Source organism: Lissotriton helveticus, chromosome 2_1 (assembly GCF_964261635.1).
Source record: "Lissotriton helveticus chromosome 2_1, aLisHel1.1, whole genome shotgun sequence".
Classification (NCBI taxonomy): Eukaryota; Metazoa; Chordata; class Amphibia; order Caudata; family Salamandridae; genus Lissotriton; species Lissotriton helveticus.
This window is the reverse complement of record NC_136059.1, coordinates 1,791,273,980-1,791,293,534: the sequence shown is the minus strand read 5'-3', so window position 1 is coordinate 1,791,293,534 and position 19,555 is coordinate 1,791,273,980. Positions and strand designations below refer to the sequence as shown.

The 19,555-nt window shown below is 42.8% G+C and overlaps 1 protein-coding gene across 2 annotated transcripts in view; it reads left to right on the top strand.

The window, feature by feature from the left end:
• ZGRF1 (zinc finger GRF-type containing 1) overlaps positions 1–19,555 on the top strand; it is an 829,426-nt gene that overhangs the window by 795,245 nt on the left and 14,626 nt on the right. For both annotated transcript variants that reach the window (XM_078676730.1, XM_078676729.1), the window contains exon 30: positions 8,071–8,216. In XM_078676730.1, the coding sequence (XP_078532856.1) occupies positions 8,071–8,204 (134 nt within the window). In that variant the 3' untranslated portion in view covers positions 8,205–8,216. The remainder of the gene's footprint in view (positions 1–8,070; positions 8,217–19,555) is intronic.

Below are 19,555 nucleotides of genomic sequence, written 5' to 3'. Positions count from 1 at the left end.
TCTCGTCCGTGGACCCACCCTGATGATGTCACAGCAATTGACATCACACAAACGTTGCCCTGGTGACATCACAGACAGTGAAATCACCTGCCCTTTGGACCCCCATAACATCAAAGGAAGTGACATTGGTGACCTTTGACCTGTTGCTATCACAGGAAGTGATACATCTAACATTTGGTTACTTTCATCACAAACAGAGGCTGGAAAATCTCTACAGATACAAAATAAGTACCCTATAAACCAAAATACTTCCAATCCTATTAAAACTGGAGCTGTATACATTGTTTCAGGTAGTATCTTTAGATATATAATTAAGATAATGTAGCATTGATTAAGAACCCATCAAATAGTGTACAACAATGGAGAATACACTTGTCAAGTTGAAATCAGCCATTGTCAATATCAAATAACTTATAAAATGGGAAGGTTGATGGGCCTGTAATGGTCAAAACCACATGTCTACAGGCCACATGGTGCAAGATTTCTGCTGTTTGTAGATGCAACACTTTGAAATGGGAGAAAATATAAATGATGAGTTTTATGGAATCAATATAAACATAAAGTTAATTCTTTAGTAACATTTTCTCCCATTTCAAAGTATCACATTTACACACAGCAAGAATCTTGCTCCCAGTGGCTGGGAGACACAGTGTCATATATATATATATAAAACTGAAAAATGCAGTCATTTTTATAAGTGGAAGAAATTTAAAGTGCAGAAGAATGTTCCATAATATGAACATTTGTGCAGAGCATTTTAATAGAAATAGTTGTATGTTTGTGTAACAGTGCCTCATATGCTGAAAGGTATGTCTTGTGCCACAAATCCATATGACACAGACTCTCATTCACCCATGCACATATATCCCATTCATATGCACACATGGTCATACATCCCCACAGACCACGCTCTCACTGAGACATATGGCAGCCCTCTGTTTATGCTGGGCAGGCAGGGGCGGCAGTGGCAGCTCACCAGAACACTTCAAAAAGATAGAAGGGACAGTGGCAGTTCTATAGAACATGGTGGACAAAAGGAGGGAGTAGGGGCATGCACACAGACATCAGAGGACAGGGGCAGTAAGCTAAGCACAGAAGCGAAGCAGAAGGGCAATGATAGGGGCATAGCTTCAGGCAGTGGAGGGCAGGAGGAGTGGGCAGGAACATCAAGATAACTAGACGGCAGTGGCAGCACATTGGTCCATGCAGGGTAGGCTGGAGGGGGCAGAGGCAGCGAGCTAACTGTGCTGGGCAGGTGGGAAGTGCAGTGGCAGTGGCAAAATAATGGCCGCACAGGGCTGGATGTGGTGGAAGGGGTAAAGAATTGGACATTGGAGTGCAGGGAGGAAGGGGGTTAGGGGCAGCAAACTTGGACGGGGACAGCACAGCGGACAATGCCAGGCAAGACCCTGCAACCAGCCTGCCTGCCGTGCATTACGATGGACACCTTACTTTGCGTTACAAAATTGCCAGAAATTCACTGAAAAAAACAAAGGTTAAAGTGACATTATAGTTAGGAATTGTAAGAATATTTAACTTTATATTAACAAAACCTTAAAAATTCCCTGTAAAAAACAAAGGTTAACGGGATGTTATAGTTAAGTGACTATGTCACTTAAAACATACCATTTGAAACTAAAAAAACACTGGAATTCACCCTAAAGTAACGGATTTTTGCTCCCTTGCCATGCACTGATTTTGCCCTTGCATATTAATTCACTCATGACATTCATGGAATATATATTTGTAACATCTCGAATCGCTTCTGAAATGCCATCATACCTCCTACATATGACCTAAGCATCACACCAGATATTTGCTACAAATCTCTTTGCCATCGTACTCCTACATATTAACTAAACCCTATACTCTTTCCCTTTACAGCCCTCTCATTCTATGTAGTTTATAAGCTCTTTTTTAAACCTCCCAAATGCTTCCATAGCCCTGCCTGTGGGGCATGCACTCCTGTTGCTACATATAATTTTTATTCCCGACTTGGATAGGTTTGCGCAGCATAAAGACCCAAAATAAAGTTAGTGCATTGTGTTACTACCCAACAAAGACCTGGAAAGGGCCTCAACTTTTACATTTATTTCCAAAACACTGCCAAAAAGAAATTGCCCCAAAAAGGGTAAGGCCAGGGGCAAACAAAGTTCCAGCATACATGCCCCAGATGGACCAAAAGAAGGTATGCAGTTCCTTTAAGAAGATACAGGTTTTACCAGGAGAAAACAAGGGGGGAGTGCTCCATATAGGAGCAATGGCCCTCACTCACCCTAAGGGGTGTCATGCATCATTATCAGTCAGCTCCTCGTTGGGCCAGCGCTGCAGTTCCCAATGGGCTCCACATGGGGGCTCTTAGCTGGAGTTCTTTTGTTCTTGCCAATGGAGCCCAACATGCTCCAAGCCCTCCTCCCTGATTTCTTTGTACAGAAGATTGACAGGGCGACAGGTAAAGTGGGTGGCATTGCCATCATTCATAAAAGCCACTTTAATTGCCGGACTTTTGGGAGCACCTTACCTGACTGTGAGAACCTTCACTTCTCAATAAGATTCACGCCTATGCTAGCCCTTTCAGGCATTTTACTCTATCGACCCCCTGGAGCAATGTCCCAATTCTGCAAATCACTACCCGAAATAGTCACTAAACTCGCAAGTACCGCCTCGAATTTTACTCTTCTGGGCGACTTCAATGTTCATTTTGATGATCTAACTTTGACAGCCGCAACCAACCTATCCCTTGATCTTGCAGCCTATCAGCTCACACAGAAGTTGACACATGCTACACATTCAAAAGGACACCTCCTAGATCCTATTTTCTCTAATCTGCAGGAGTTACTCGGTCAGGAACCGATTCCCATCCCCTGGTCAGATAATTTTCTGATTCCTTTCCTTTAGTCCCTTAACTGTGTCAACTCTCCCCTCCACCACCCCCCCACCCCCGCCACCCAGAGAACACAAATAATGTCCACTGCTGGCCGAAACTTCCTTTAGAAAAGTGGGTGTTGGTATTGGAAAAATTCTAGGCCACCTCCTGAAACCGACCCAATTGTAGCTAACGAAAGATTCAACAACTGGATTGAGGGGACATTAAACCAGGTCCTTCCGAAGAAAATCACCCAGATACATAAAAGGTCCAATAGAACAGCTTGGTACACCCCTAAACTCCGGGAGTTAAAGCAGATCTGCAAAAAAACCTGAAAGTAATCTGGAGAAAGGACTTCTCCCTCAGCAAGAAAAGGGAATACAGGGACGCCATCAAAACATACAAGATGGAAATCAAAAAGGCTCAGACCTCCTATTTTGAGGAAAAAATCTTCCTGGCAGCCAATTCCCCCTGCGAAACATTTCTCATCGCAAAAAAAACAATGAAAGCTTCCTCTCCCCCTGATATACCCCAAGCAACGGCTCAATGCTGCAACGAACTTGCAGAATACTTTTATAACAAAATCCAAACGATCTATTGGTCATTTGCCTCAACCGATGGATATACCACTCTGCAGCCAGAGGATTCTAGTCCTAGGAGCAAGGAACAGTCTTTAGAAGTCTTTCCCTTAATGGACAGTGAAACACTCCAGGCTACCTCTGCACTCAAGAGCGGGTCGCCCAGAGACTACGCCCCACCTAAAATTCTGAAACAGGTGGATGAATCGGTCGGCCCAATCATCTTGGATGTAATCAACTCCTCGTTTTCCGCTGGTGTGATCCCTCCCTTATGGAAAAAAGCCATGGTAAAATCCCTTCTGAAAAAACCCGGCTTGGACCCAGACTGCATCGGCATCTATCGACCCATTTCGCTTCTCCCAGGGATCAGCAAAATTGCAGAGAAGCATGTTAATTCAGACCTTTCCACATACCTGGAATCCCACAACCTACTTCATTCCTCTCAAATGGGGCTTTTGCCCGCGCCAAGGAACAGAAATGGCACTCCTGGCTGTTGTTGAAAATTCCAGAAGGATCCTTGACGCAGGAGGCTCCTCAGCTGTGATTCTTCTGGACCTCAGACCGGCCACCATATTGTGGTCCAACGACTCAGAAGTTTGGGGGTGTCCAGACTCGCCCTTATGTGGCTGCAATCTTTCAGCCAATAACACTACACATTCTGAAAATTAAAGTTTCACCTTTGGTATGGGTCTGCAGTTCCCTGCACACTTGATGCTGTCGGTGAAAATATATTACTGGTTGGTAGTAAATCTTATGATGTACTGTCTATGGCTACGAACATGTATATCTGTTAGCATCCTGCCATCAGATGCCTTGCATTGTTGCATAATTTAGCCTTTCATATGAATGCCAAAATTCAGTCTTAAGATGGAATGGCTACACCTAGATGTTGCATGAACTAAATAGATTTCAGTTAAAAGAATCCATTGTTGAATGCAACATCGCACCATTTGCTGTTAACGTTCAGCAGACCGACTTTGGTGAATTTTGGCCACTAGCACTGCCAGCTGCTTGGCAAATGTTGACAATGCCAAAAGAAACAATGGCCCTTGAAGGGGAAAGCGTGAACCTCAACTTCCATGGTAAACTAGTTAATAACCATTAATAGACTGGCTTTACTAGAAAAAAATAGTTTTATTATTATTCGATTATTCAACATTTGTAATCATAGGAAGACAAACTCATTGAGCTTTATCATGTATATTCAAAACTAAAGAGGTGTTCCTAAACGGCGCAGTGAAGGTAAGGTAAGTAAATAAGTAGTGTGCTAGTGCTATACAATATATTCATAAATAGTGACCGTGTAGGGCGCACAGGTGTTTGATTTAACCCCTTTGGCGCTGCGCACCTTTTCGTCCTGTGCGGGTGATTTACATGGTGGGCGGGATTCGGATGGCCCCCGGCCGTCCCAGCACACGCCCACCGTGATGCATGACGGGCGGGGGCCGTCCTACGCACCAAAGGGGTTACACGCTAACATAAAGTTGCAAGCTCCTGTACTAATATGCACCGTCCAGCATTACCAACCCGCATCCATGCAGAACGGATGCATGTGATGGAGCAGTAAGCCCTCAAGGCAGCAAGCTTCTCTGTGTTCTTCCCATTACAGAGAGGATTGTTTGTTTTCATTTCAGCGTATATCCACTGATGCGGCAAGCAGGGCTGGACTGGGAACAACAACCAGCCCCGGCAGATTGCTGCTCGACCAGCCCTGGGAGTGGGGTGCTTGCAAGAAGCCCCGCTCCTGCTTTAGTTCCAGGGGGCCGATATTGCAGCACTGCTGCAAAACCTGCCTTCAGTGACAATAACCCCCAGGCAAAAAAACAGCCCCCAGCCCACCGAGGACAATTCCTGGTGCCCGCTAACGCCAATCCAGCACTGGCGGGAAGCCTTGTAAAGTAGTTGCAACTGAATAAGTGTCATGTTTGTGAATTGTTCTTTTGCGAGCTTGCTAATACGCATGGAAAGCAGCAAGACGCTTCTTTCATTTCTTTTTATAGTTCACACAGATTGATGTGGTGATCTTTTTTGCTACCATTTCAAATTAACCTTTAGTAAGTGTCATAATTTTGACACACTGTACTGTGATATATGTTTTCAGGCAATTGTAACAGAGAGGCTGTTTTTTAAACTCTGTTCATCCATATCTATGTTTATAGGCTGACATAGTTATTAATTCACATCTTGGGGTAAGTCCTTTCCAGTAATGAATTACCTTCTAGACTATGAGCACTTTTGGTATTATTTAAATGTCTGTCCTCCACATAATGTAGTGTCTTGTGGCCTCAGCAGTGCACCGATTTCCAAACGGCGTGATTTACTTTATTGGGCAAGTTGTTTAATTCAGGTTGGTAAGTTAGTCGCCCACGTATGTGATCTGCTTTGTCCCCAATTGATGTACATGTTTGTTCTCCCCGCAACATAGGGCCTTTTGTCTTGAGTTTGCAGTGCACCAATTATTTAACGGTGACTTCTACTAATTACATTTATAATACTGGTTTGTCAACATATCAGTCACATATTTGATGTACTCTGTTCTCATTCTGTGTACCTTTCCTTGTTAAGGGTTTTCATCCCCTGAGACTATGGACTGAAACCTCTAGGCACACCTCATATCTATGGTGGATAGCTTTTTCTGTGGTGAGTCTGCTCCCCAGGCACATCTAATCCTCAATTACCTCTGTAAATAAGGGGTTTCTAGTCATTTGTCCCCTCTTTTTGTTAGTACCACCAGGAAGTCACATATCACAACTGGGACCCATGTTACAGTCTATGGACCATTATTGGACCCCTCTCCCACAGAGTCCTCTAATATCTGAATGAGACTCTATTAATACTTTTTTATGGGAGTCCTGCACCATATTGTGTTATAACTATGTTTATGTTTTCATAGACAAGGAAATTCAAAGGTGTGTAAGGGACCCTGGGTAAAGTTATTTATAGAGGAACAAGCGGTCCCTTCTTACAGATAGATACATTAAACAATGCACATAAAAGTTAAATAATTTCTATGGCAACAGAAATTAGATGTGGTAATACAGGTATTTATTACATCTTGAAGCAACCAAAAACATAAAAAGTGAGAAACACATGAGACGAACAAAAATCAACAAAGCAAAGACATTTTCTAAGTGACTCCACAAATATTGAACAAATAATGTTACATCTATTTTAAGGTACCGATGCTATCTTTATTAAAATAAAAAGCTTTCGCGTTAGTCGTGGTACACCATGTCGACAACGTTGCGATCCCTCTTTATGATCTGGGGATAACCATCAGGACTCAATTGTAAATGCCTGTTACAAGAAATGTCTACATAAAGGCTGACCTCCAGTAGCAACCAATCCCTAAGATGGATATGTCCTAATAACAGAAAATAGGGAAGTCTGGACGGCAAGCTGGGTGGCGGTGATCAAGGTGGATACAGCCTCTGGTGGAGCTGGCTGTGGGCAACCATGAGTTAGATTCTGGGGGCTCTGTAGAAAAGCCACGGTCAACGTACCACGATATGTACAGCCACCGGTGAAGCAGGATGTGGACAAAAATGGATTGAGGTCCTGCGGTCTCCGCGGGAAAGCCGGGGCCAACGTCACTGACTATCCTTGCTCGAATGGCAGCGGTGTGCAGTGCCCGTCTGCACTCGACAAGACGTGGTTAGAAAGTGACAGCAATGTGCGCCTCAAAGCTGCATCAGACAGCTCCTTCACCGGCGGCTGTACATATCGTGCTACGTTGACCTAAATAGACGTGACAATATGTGTTCATTATTTGTGCAGTCACTTTGAAAATGTCTAAGCTTTGTTGATTTTTTGTTCGTTGTCTCGTGTGTTTCCCACTTTTTGTTTTGGTTGCTTCAAGATTTAATAAATACCTGTATTATCACATTCGATTTCCATTGCCATAGAAATCATTTACCTTCTATGTGCATTGTTTAATGTATCTGTAAGAAGGGACCACTTGTTTTTCTATAAATAACTACATTTGTAGCCACAACAGAATCTAGCTAGTAATTTACATAATTCCTAATCTATATTTCGTGACCAGTGATTTGCAGATCCAATCCTGAATGTACTTTTTGGCATTTGCTGCATGAGTACTGTCTAGTGGGTAGATTTTCCTCCTGCCGCTTTAATGTATTATTCACATAAGTTATCCCAAACCAACTGACGTGGTTTCCTCTTTATCGGTGTTTCCCATTCTTCTTCCTGATGCTGTCCTTGTACAAATAGCCTAAGAGGGTCGAAACGTTGATGCAATAATAGTGTAATGTGCGTATATAGTACAGGAGCCTGCAACTCTGTTTTGCATTAGATCATCTTCCTATGGTTAAAAATGTTGAATAGTCGAGTAATAATTTAAAAAAAAACATTTCAAGTAAAGCCAATCTGTTGATGGTTATTCACTAGTTGACAGTAGAAGTTGTGGTTCATATTTCCCCTTTCAGGGGCCATTGTTTCCTTTATTACTGTACTACCTAGGCCAGAGGGTTACTGGGTTGCCCCTTGGTTTACAAATATGGCAAATGTTGACAGTAGCTAATGTAAAAATATTGATTGAGGAAAGAATTACCAGATGCTCACATATCATGATTTTGTAACTAATTAACTTCTCCACTCCACTTTTAGAAAAAGAAAATGGGTTGAAAGATGTTAGCCACTATGAGGAGGAATTGAAAGCTATTCTTAGCTCGTACATGGAGAGAAAAAGTGAAGAAGATGCAACTTCTAAAAAGAGAAAATCCCAAAAGAATTTTTCTTGACAAAAAGAGAAGGTAAGTGGCATGCCTTTTTGTGTTCTTGAGAAGTTAGCAATTATTCATGTTTGTATGCACACAGTTTTATATTTAGCTTTATTTATCTGTACTGAGTTGCCAATGGGTCGATACACAGGGGATCAACATTCCTGATTATGAATTGAGTTGCAGCAGCAATGCAGAACTGGGTGTAAACGATATAATTTACATCTATAAATAATGGCATTTTATTTGTCCCAGAGTTATACTCGTTATGCGTGTTTGCTCCTGGAAGACTATTTCTCTATGTTCCACAACTTCCCCCTTTTTGAATTCTAGCTGCACTTCCGAGTTTTTTTTAATTTTTATTGCTGCTGCAGTAGTTTCTACCGTAGCACAGACTTAGCTTTTGTGGAGCACAGGTATTTCCTGATGTGTGTAGCAGTGGTGGACTAGGCTCTACATTAGAACTTTTGGCCTCTCATGTGCAAAGAAGACTTGGGTACAAATTGCGAACATATCTTAGCAAAGCCTTCCCAAGTCCATGAAACAAATAAGTGCATTTGAACTTATTTAATTCAATTCTAGAAAATGTCTATACTTATCATACTTACTTGGCATCAGAAAAGAGCAACCTAAGTTCTTGATCATGGTACCATTTCACTTTTTATGAGCATTGGAACATCTCTGTCTATGTATGGTATCCTGGTCCAGAAGGTGCCACAGGCAGGTTAGGCTGGAGGAAGATACAGATCCTAGAACAGTTTCAGAAGGGGAGCGTATTACCCTTAGTCACATGAATACATCCAATTTGATCATTCTCTAGTTGATGATATTGGGTTCTTTCTTGAGGTTCAACAATAGGGCACTGAGAAAACTTAACATTGACACTTCTGTCCCACTAGTAAATATTTCTCAAGTTTTTTTAGCCCTTTCAACCAAAACATCCAGCAAGATCTCTTGTACCTGACCTTTTGGGATTTACCATGGATGTTTTTTACACTGTCCTACATCTAAGTAGTGTGGAAGAGAGGAAAATACAAGTCATTAGTTTGTGTCAAGATAAGGAACTTTATTCTCAAGATAGAATCTGTCTACAGATTAAATAATCATTTCATCTGTTTACAAGAGATTCCAATCTTCTTCATTTCCTTCTAATCCCATTTAAAACGAACAGATGTAATTACTTTCTAAGGAAGAAGGTATGTCATTCATCTGCTACTTAACTTTGAACAGCAGGTTACAGAACCCTCATTGGTCTCTATGGTCATGCTCTCTGTGACTTCATGGAACTGATCACTGGCCTTCTAAGCAGAAACCCTTTCGAGGAGTTCAGTGACACCTTGAAAGATGGAATGATTTATATCAAGTGGTCAGTTTTGCCAAAAATCTGACAGAGGTGTCAGTCCATGGATATTGCTACAGAGTGGTCTTGAGATGCGTGTCTTTCCTCCACCTCTCCTAACTTAAACAAAATGTATAACAGAAGTTTCAAGATATCTTTCTGAGACCATACTTTTTCAACCTCATGTGAATGAAGTGAGCCATAAAATTAAAATCTAACTTGAAACTCTGAAGGCGGGTTAGGAGGAGAAGAGGAAACTGTTTCCCAGAGTCCAGTATAAAGGATATGGACGAGGTATATTGCCCACCGTAATTTAATCAGATTTCCATAATGATATGTTTAAATTGGCATGGTCTCAAACCGTAAAGTAGTCTCCAGATAGAAAACAATAGAATACTCCCATATTTTAGTTCTGTTTGAAGCTCAAGTTAAGTTCCAACCCACACATAGCCAGTAGCTCTGAGCTCTTTTATACAGCTTGAGGATGCATCAGAAATTACTTTGGTAGGGACCACTTTATAGTTTGAGACCTTGCGGTTTAAACATATCTTTATGAAAATCTGTTTGATTGAATCTACAATTAAGCTTGATCTCTTCACTACTTCTAGAGGCTATATTATCGAATGGGAAGAAGGTTTCTTGTCTTCCGATAGTCCAGAAGAGGCCTGAAATTATAGAGGCCTAAACGCGTCGACTAGGCTTCTGCAATAGAGGAGCTTCTGTAAGATGAACTTTGATAAAGAAATCAAGTGGAAGGGTCTGGAACATTCAATGGACTTGTATATAAGTTGGACCTTCTCCTTGCTACCTCGAGGTGGATCATGGACATAAAATATACTTGATGTACCACCGGCTGTATATGAAATAAATGTCTGTATAGACAACAAATGATTAAGTATGCAAGAATGTGAAACACCATAAATTGTATTGTTGTTGTAGTGTATTTATGTAAATGTATTTCTGTTTCTTATATTTTATGTTAAATGTTGGTCTTTTTACATGGTCTGTACTGTACTTTGTTTTCTATTAAAAAAGTAATCATCAAGAAGTACATTTAAGTGATTGAACGGAGAGTTGTGAGGCACTATAAAGTTATAGTTGGAGCTCTTAAGAAGATCTATTCATAGTTGCATAATCAAATGAAGTGTGGTATTGTGGTAAAGTATTTTGGTTACTTATCCTCACGCTATCCATATTACATGTTGATTATCATATTTGGCAACCAACACCAGTACAGAATTCTGGCCTTCTGCTCGACCCATGTGCCAATTCCAAGTGCATGGCTATGGTGGCAGACTTTCTGAGGCATCAGAGAAAAAAAAATCTCTATCCATGTTTGGACAATTAAATGTTCATAGCACACTTTCGTAAAGCAGTTAACGTAGATTTACAGAAGGCATCCAAATATGTTCATACTGAAGAAAGAACTGCTCATCAGTGTGTTCTCTCTATAGTTTACATCAATATCAACCTTTTGCCACTACAATGAAAGCTAGATGCTGAGTCTCCAGAGCCCAGTTCCTAGGCAAATGCCATTTTGATAGACCACTTAGGAGAATAGCTTTACATGTCTGCACCAATTCCTTCCTTATGATGAATACTTCTATGGCAGATTCCTTACTTAATATCCCCCAGGTGCCAGACTGGATCTGGAGATTTTTCATAGCTGTGCTCCTACAAACCACGGGGTGTCATCCTTCAGCTCCTCTTTGTCTCCATAGCATAGTAGAAGTGATGGAGCAAAGCTGCATATAAATGCCAATCCATTGTACTGCCGTCAGTTCCTTTCTGTCCTTGCCTTCCGACGTAGATCTGGATCGCCACTCCTGATTTTGTCAGGTTTTCTCATGACGTGCAAACTTATCACAGTGTGGTTCTGAACGATGTCTCAGTCGAAAACTAAAGGATTCAGTCTACTGCAGACAGCAGATGTCGGTCACGGATCTGCATGAGATGTGTCTTTGGTGCCACTAAGTCATGGGATAACTCCACCCTTATGCATCCGAAGGCAATTTGAGACCTAATGCGAAGCTGTTTGTCACCGAGCACAAAAAGATGTTGCAATCTTATCACCGTTCAAAATTACAAAAGCGCAACTGTTTGACCTGCCACCCTTAGTTGGTAGTCCCTCAAGCTTCACCCTTCCTATTTTTGTTGAATTCATTTTTGTTGGTTTTAGGACTCTGTACACTTTACTACTGCTAACCAGTCCTGAAGTGCTTATGCTCATTTCCTAAAACAATGTTTACATTGGCCTACACCTGAATGGCACATTTAATTTACTTGTAAGTCCCTAGTATACAGTACTTCATACACCCAGGGCCTGCAAATGAAATGCTACTAGTGCGGCTGAGGGGCACTCATTGTGCACCCACTTCAGTAGCACTTAATAACGTCTCAGGCCAGCCACTGCAGCCTGTAGTGCAATTTTAAACTGCTGTTTCGCTATCGCAAAATAAAAGTTTCGCCAGGTCTAAACCTTCCTTTTTAATACTGACAAGTCATCCCTAAGGTAGGCCCTAACAACTCCTAGGGCAAGGTACATGATATTTATAAAGTAGGGCATGTGTACTTAGGTTGTACATGTCCTGGCAGTAAAATACTCCTTAAGTTGTTTTTCACTGGGTCTAATGCTGCATGTGCTATCTTAGGATTGGGGGCAGATAGAGATATGCTGTTTAGACTAAATGTATTTGTAATTTGTGATCCTCTTTAATAGTAAAGTCAGATTTTAAGTCTTATTTCTGAAAATGACACTTGGAAAATTAGCATTTTCTTATCCTAATCTTTGTGCCTTCTGCCAGTATCCTGGATCACATGACTATGAATGGCTGTGCTCTTGGGGTGGGTGTGTATTCCTCCAAGACAGTGACACAGAGAGGACTCCTGTGGGCAGGATGGCTGAGGGCAGAGTTGTACCGTGCCCCACTTACACTTCAAGTGGCTTGCCTCCAGCACACACAAAGGATCCTGACACCAACTTTGTGTCACCCCAGACAGTTAGGAGCCGTGTCAGAGGAAGGGAAGAAGTTTCTGGAACCAGAGGTGGGGGTAGGACAGGATGTCCGTCCACTCACAAATGCTGGCACTAAGTGTAAATATTAGACCTCCAGGACCACTTTTCAGTACACTTTGGGACCTGTGGAAAATTCTGAAGGACTGCCCAGTTGCCAGAAAGTACTGTCTTTTTGCCCTGCTGTGTGAAGGAGGACTGGACATGCTTATTGAACCCAGGACCACCAAAGTGACTGTAAGGGCTAGTTGGCTGGTCTCCTGTGTTAACTACAGGAACATAAAAAGCTCTGGGACCTTGTACCTTGCTGCTGGCTTCTGCTGGAATGGCTTCCTACCACAATCCAAAATCTGGGACTTAGGAAAATGTTCACCAAAATCTGCTCTGAGAAGCGACAAGAGACGGGACCCACCTGTTGGCCGATCGTCCCAAGGTGCATAGCTGGTTGACCTGACTTTGCTGTAGCTCCCACTGTGTTCTTCTCCTCAGCATCAAATCCTCTTCAGTGGGACCTTCAGGCAGCGGTATCCTGCCTCATGTAACACACGTCAGCTACAGCCTTGTCCCGCTGAGTTAATCCGAGCTCTAGAAAAACATTTATATCCCAAAACATGTATATCCCAATGTAGAATTCTTCATCGAGCTTGACAAAGGCCAACCCCCCATCGACTAAAACAACCTTCTCATCCTGGAAACCCAACTTTTACTGCTCTGAGCTTTTTCTTGTCTTTGTCAACGACGTTATCGAGACCTCATCCAGTGGCTCCCTGTCATCAACTACATGTCTTCAAATACAGCCTGCTGCCTTCCCCCACTGAGACACTACCTTCCTAAGATCGTTTTCTTACATTTCTTCTAAGTCCGAAGGTAAGCAGAGACCAGGCCCAATCCACCCCTTGTATCTGACCTGCCCACCATCGCAGTCAGCCTTAACTTTTGATTTTGCCCCAGTCTTTCACGACCAGATATCCATGGTTGGTGTTTTGATTTTTAGGCACTATTTTTCACTAAAAACTGTTCAAAAGAGTCATAACTCTGATTCTACAGATTGGATTCAGTTCATTGTGATGTCATTTTATTTATTAGGATTTATTATATGTTTCTAAATTGTGTGGGGGGTTTCTTGTGTTGTATTTTTACTATATGCCTGATAGATTGCTGAATACATACTTTACACAATGCCTCTAATTTAAACCTGACTGTTTTTGTGCCAAGCTACTAGAGGGTTAACCACAGCTAAATGTAGTGACTTTTCGTGATTTACCCTGACCAGGATTGTATTTATTATTTGAGTGGGGCTTCCACCCCTCTCAACTAATAACCCAGTTTCTTAAAGCAACCAGTTGTCATGCAGCCTAATTCTAACCATGTGCCTCTACTTTGTCACAGCTATTAGTAGAGACTTTCCTATCATTTTGGTTTTGAGTCATACCTTGTGCCAGAGCAGAGTGCAACCCATAATGATGATTATAAAGTGGTGGGGGTACTTGCTCTCCCCCCCACATACACTGATGATGCCTTATATCTTGATTTACAAAATTCCAGTGAGATTGGCACCTCTCCTGAGACAGAGCTGGACTCACCACATGGGCCACCTATGGAAGAGAAGGCCTCATTCACAGTACTGGTTCCAAGGGCAGCCAAGGTGCTAGAGTTACAGCTGCCCTCCACTGAGACTAAAACACATGTTTTGACAGAAATTCTGCAGCCGTGGACAGCAAGATCTCAGCCCTTACTTCATTTAATGATGCCCTCAAAGATACTCTGTTAGCTACCTGGTTGAAACCATGTTTAGGCATCCATTCCAAATAGCCTTATAGTACAATCCTCGGCCATTAAAGTGAAATCATTACCAGCGACTCCTCTGGATACAGATTGTAAATCATGTTTGCCTTTGGCAAACATATGTTTTCGTCAGCCAGTCTGAAATTGTGGTCTGTAAATGCATTCTGTCTGTTGAGCTGATGCACCCATTCTCTTTGGGATATGACCAGTGAGATTTTGCCTACAGTTACGGACTTCTTAGGGCCTCTTTGGCACAGACAATACATGATAGACAAGAAGCTTTCGAATATATTATCTACATAGGTTTGGATACTACGGATTGCCTTGACAGGACAGTTGGCACCAATATGGTACTTCTTTGACATCCTAGATGAGGCCACTGAGTTCTCTGACAAATGCAGGCTTTACTGATGGACATGCCCTCTGATGAGTCCCTGTTTTGGTGAGATGGCAGACGCTGTTTTGGAACTCTGTAAAGATAGTAGAGCTACAGGACGTTCCTGGGAGATGCTGGCCCCTGTCAAACAATTTTCACACCAGTTTTGGAAGTTTAGGGGATACTCCAAAGGACTGGTGTATAGCTTGCCAGACAGTAATGCAACAGATGGCCACTCATTTTAGGCTGTAGATATGAATCTGACCGGTAACGTACGTGCCAGCAGAGGCACCAGTCTTCCAACTCCTCCTCACCCTCTACTACAAACAACAAACCACTTTAGATTGCCCTCAGGGCTGAATGCCCACTCAGTGGGAAATAGGATCCGACACTTCTTTCCATGTTGGCACTCCATCACATCAGACAGATGGGCCTTGCAGATTATTCAGAAAGGTTAAGTCTTATATTTTCTGTCCACCCCACCCACACTAGAACGGATTTTAGAGAAAGATATGTCCATCCTTGCTCTCCAAAGGAGCCATAGAGGTTACCGTATTCAGAGAAGGGGGAGGATTGTTCCCTATCCTACCCATTCCTACGGACCAATCCCCCCTTACTGCCATTTCCTTGTGTCAACCAAGGATGGTGGCTTCAGGCCTTTCTTGGACCTCCATCCAAGGACAGATTCAAAACACTCACATTGGCTAAGATTCTCTCTGCTCTGGACCCGAGCGACTGCATTGTGTTCTTACACTTGCAGGGTGTGTATTTTCATACACCCATCCTGGAATCCCACAAGTGTTACTTATGGTTCAAAGTGGGCCCAGGAATATTTTCTGCTTTTCATGCTCTTCTTCTTCAGCCTCACCAGCACCCCTTGTATTTCCACAGAAGTGATGGTGATGGTTGGTGTCCATCTTTGCGGCCAGGAGTAGCTATATTCCTTCATCTTGACAACTGGCTGTTGACGATAGGCTCACTGCAGTCAGTTGTGGACCACCTCCAGAAGATAGTAGACATTTTGACATTCACCTTAAATGAGCGGAAGTCCCACCTGATTCCCTTTCAGAGGTTTCCATTCATTGAGGCATTCTTGAATATGATAGAGTTGAAGGCTTTCCTTCTCCAGCTACAAGTCCAGGACATTTAGGATATGATCTCAATGCTTCCGATTCGCTGCTGGATCCAGATGAGGGTGGCTTTGGGGCTTCTTGTGCATTCTCCTTGTCAACCACGCCAATTGACACATGCAAGTCCCACAGTGTTACTTCAAGTCACTGTGTGTGGGCGTAGTTTCAAGTCTGTCTTTCTGACACCACACAGACCACCGAGGAAGCAGCTCAAAATCTGCAGTGGTGGCTGACTGACCGAAGTTTTTCTGCTGCAAGCCACTCTCCGTTCCCCATCCAGAGCTAAAAGTGGTGATGCATGCATTACTCCTGGGTTGGGTGGGTTACCTGGGGCAGTTAGAGATCAGTTTACTCTGCGGGTGGTCTCCACATCAGTCCGCTGGAGTTATGGGCCATTTGTCTGACCCTAAAGACCTTGCTGTGATCTATCAAGAGGATGCTGGTGCAGGTTCTCACAGACAACTCCTCCGCCATGTGTTACTGCAACAAGCAAGGCGCAGTTTGGTCTTGGGACCTGTGACAGGAGCCTTTGCGCTTTGGGAGGTGCCTGGAGTTCCTGGCATTTGTCTGGTTGCCATCCACCTGGCGTGGTACCTGAACTACAGAATGGATGAACTGAGCAGGCATCGTCTGGTGGATCATGAGTGGTGCTTACATACAGAAGTGATGCAGGGCGTGTTCCACCAGTGTGGGAAAGCCTGGCTACATCTTTTCACCACTGTTGAGAATGAACATTTCCAAAATGTTTATGCATTGATGTTTCCAGAAGAACACTCGTTAGGAGATATGTTCAGCCTGGAATGAAACAAGGGACTCCTGTATGTCTTTCCACCACTTCCTTTCCTGCCCCAAGTTCTGAAGCTCAAGAAAGACATGGCCCAAGTCATCCTGGTGGCACCCAATTGGGGCAGGAGAATGTGGTACCCAGAGTATGAGTTCTGTCCTCCGGTAAGGCTACCACTTCAGGAAGAACTCCTCTCTCAGTAATAGGGCAGAGCCCTCCACCCAAATCTATGCAACTTACACCTCCATGTGTGAAAAGTGAGCTGCAGCACTTGACTGCATTCGATGTACTGACTGGGGTGGCGGATGTCATCCTCACCGCTGCATTTGATGTACTGACCGAGGTGGCGGATGTCATCCTCACCGCTAGGTACTCTTCCACAAAATCCATTTATGCTAGGCTTTGCGACAAAGTTGGGACCTGGTGCGGTGCCTGGAATAGAGACCTGTCCAGGCAAACCTTTCAGATGTCTTCTTTTTTTGTCTTGCACTGAGCCCTGTTATCAGCCCTATCTGCCTTCCTAATTTTACCAGACCACTTGTTCAAATCACCTGTTGCGATGGTGAGATGAGGAGCAGGACTGCATATAACCACTGTACCAGGGACATTCAAACCTATAGTTTGGCCTCACCAAATGAGGCATGCCACACACCATTCCTGTCCTGGAGATTCTCTTGCATCTCATGAGATACATTTTTGAAAATATCTATCATTTTTGTATGACACTTCCCCTCTGTGGTGAAATCCAGAACTTGGAATTGGACTACTGGAGCAAATATATATTGTGACTTATGGCCATCCATCATTTTAAGGATTATTGATCATTTTGGATAATAAAGATGGTATCAGAAAGTAGGGACTGTCTTCTCCAATGCCCAAATTCTCTTTTAACACCTTCAATGCTATGGAGATTTTTCTCCTACGCTGAAGATCCTTATTTCCCATTATTCATGACAAGGTCAGCTCGTCATAAGCACACGTTCAGTGTACTGCATGACGAGCTGACCTTGTGATTAGCATTGAAGAGGTTAAATCTCTTTTTCAATCATCTCTCACTTCTGTTCTTTGTGTGGAAGACAGGCTGTTGAAAAACATCTGATGCTCATTACTAATGTTATTGTATTGTGCTAAAGTTACCCCGCCACCCTTATCAGAAGCATCTATTTGTATTATGAAGGATCCACTGTAATCAGGTGCATTTAGTGTAAGGGCTTCTTGAGCTTATAAAAAGGCCTCTTAATATTCCACGGTCCAATTCACATGTCTTGCTGAATCTTTGGTTGTTAAGGTAGTCAGTAGAGTAACTATGATCACATAGATCTCAGCACAATTGCAGTAGTATCTTGTGAGTCCGAGAAAGGCCCTCATCAGGGCCTAGTTTATAGGAATTCCGCAGACTAATTCACCTTTGATTTTAGCTTACGTCGGTTAGATTTTTTCTCTCTCCTTGGTGTCAAAGGTTGATGACTGATTAGGCTTAGGTCTCTGCAGCACAAGCAGAGCTCACCTCAGGTGGCTCAAACGGTCTTTCCAGAAAGTGATAAGTATTGTATTGTCATTTAGGAATGCAGTACATGTGTTCTCCAATCCACCAAGTGCTCCATTCTCTAACCGTTTAAAAGCGGGACTCCATTCTTTATTCTAAACAGCATAAGATATAATGATTATAGTGCCATCAATGTCCCAGCAGCTATTTTTTCAGTGCCAGAATTCGCTGTCATCTGCCAGTAGTCACATCAAAGGTGCTCAAAAGTCTGTCAGTGCCTAGATTTGCCACAAGTGTATATGCCTTGGGATATGATGAAACGTTATGGTGGTGGGATGCACACCTCTCTTTATCCAAAGGTAATCCATATTAATCTTCGTCTTCAAAAAGTGCGTGCTAACTGGAGAAATGTCTTGCCCAAATGACATTTGAAGTAAAGGCAATGAGATGTGGAGCTCCACATCTCATTGGGATATGATGGGCATAGCTCTTTGTGACCTCATCGAGGCTGTGGTAATCCATCAAAAGTGCAAGTCAATGTTTAGGAACTAGCAGAACTGGGCTTTCCCATGACCTTTGTGATTTTTCAGTTGCCTTAAGCCCATCATCTTGGCTACAGTCTTAGACGTGTCTGGCATCCTGTTAGTGCTCTTCTTACACAGACTGTTTTTAGAGTTGATGATGTGTGCACTCATTGGTGTCAATCCTGGAGTCTGTGGAAACAGGTTTAAGAACTGTCTCAGTATTGACAGAAAGGCCTCCAGTTAAATCGGTTTCAGACCTGAGAGAGAGAGTCACTCCCCACACCAAGCCATTCTTGGGGTCTCAAACCTTCAATGGGGAGGGTTCAGTCTGTTGATGTGATACAACCAATTCGGTTAATGATTAGTATTTCAACCAGCTAAATAAGTAATAGATCCCTCTGTTTGCTCCACAGAGCACTAGGCAATGAAGGCTTCTTTATCAGGACATCTGTCCTGCTTAGTAGTTAATAAGTGTTGCCTTTTGATCATACCACTCCTTCAGCAACTTCTGGGTGAACTGAAGGTCACTCTTCACTTTGTGCGTAAACGGAAAATATCCTACCACTTTGTGTTTAGGACATTTCTGGCTCCCTTTCCAAACCTCCATCACTAAAATGAATGGGCTGATGCAGGCCTGCCTATACAAATGTACAGATAAGCTTTTCTCTGACTCCTCACCTATTTAACCCCTTGCAATCAGGTTTCCACACCTCCTTTCTACTAAAACTGCCCTCGCTCATACTGCTTATTTCGCTACCTTTACCCACCATAACAATCTGCTTCTTATCCTCATACTTTTAGACATCTGAATTGTATGTAGTAGTGTAGATCACTCCATCCTGATATCTACCTTACTCAATTTTTGCATCAGTTTCAAAGCGTATCAGTTACAAAGCTCCCACCTGTTTCACCTCCTACCTTTTTGATTGAACATT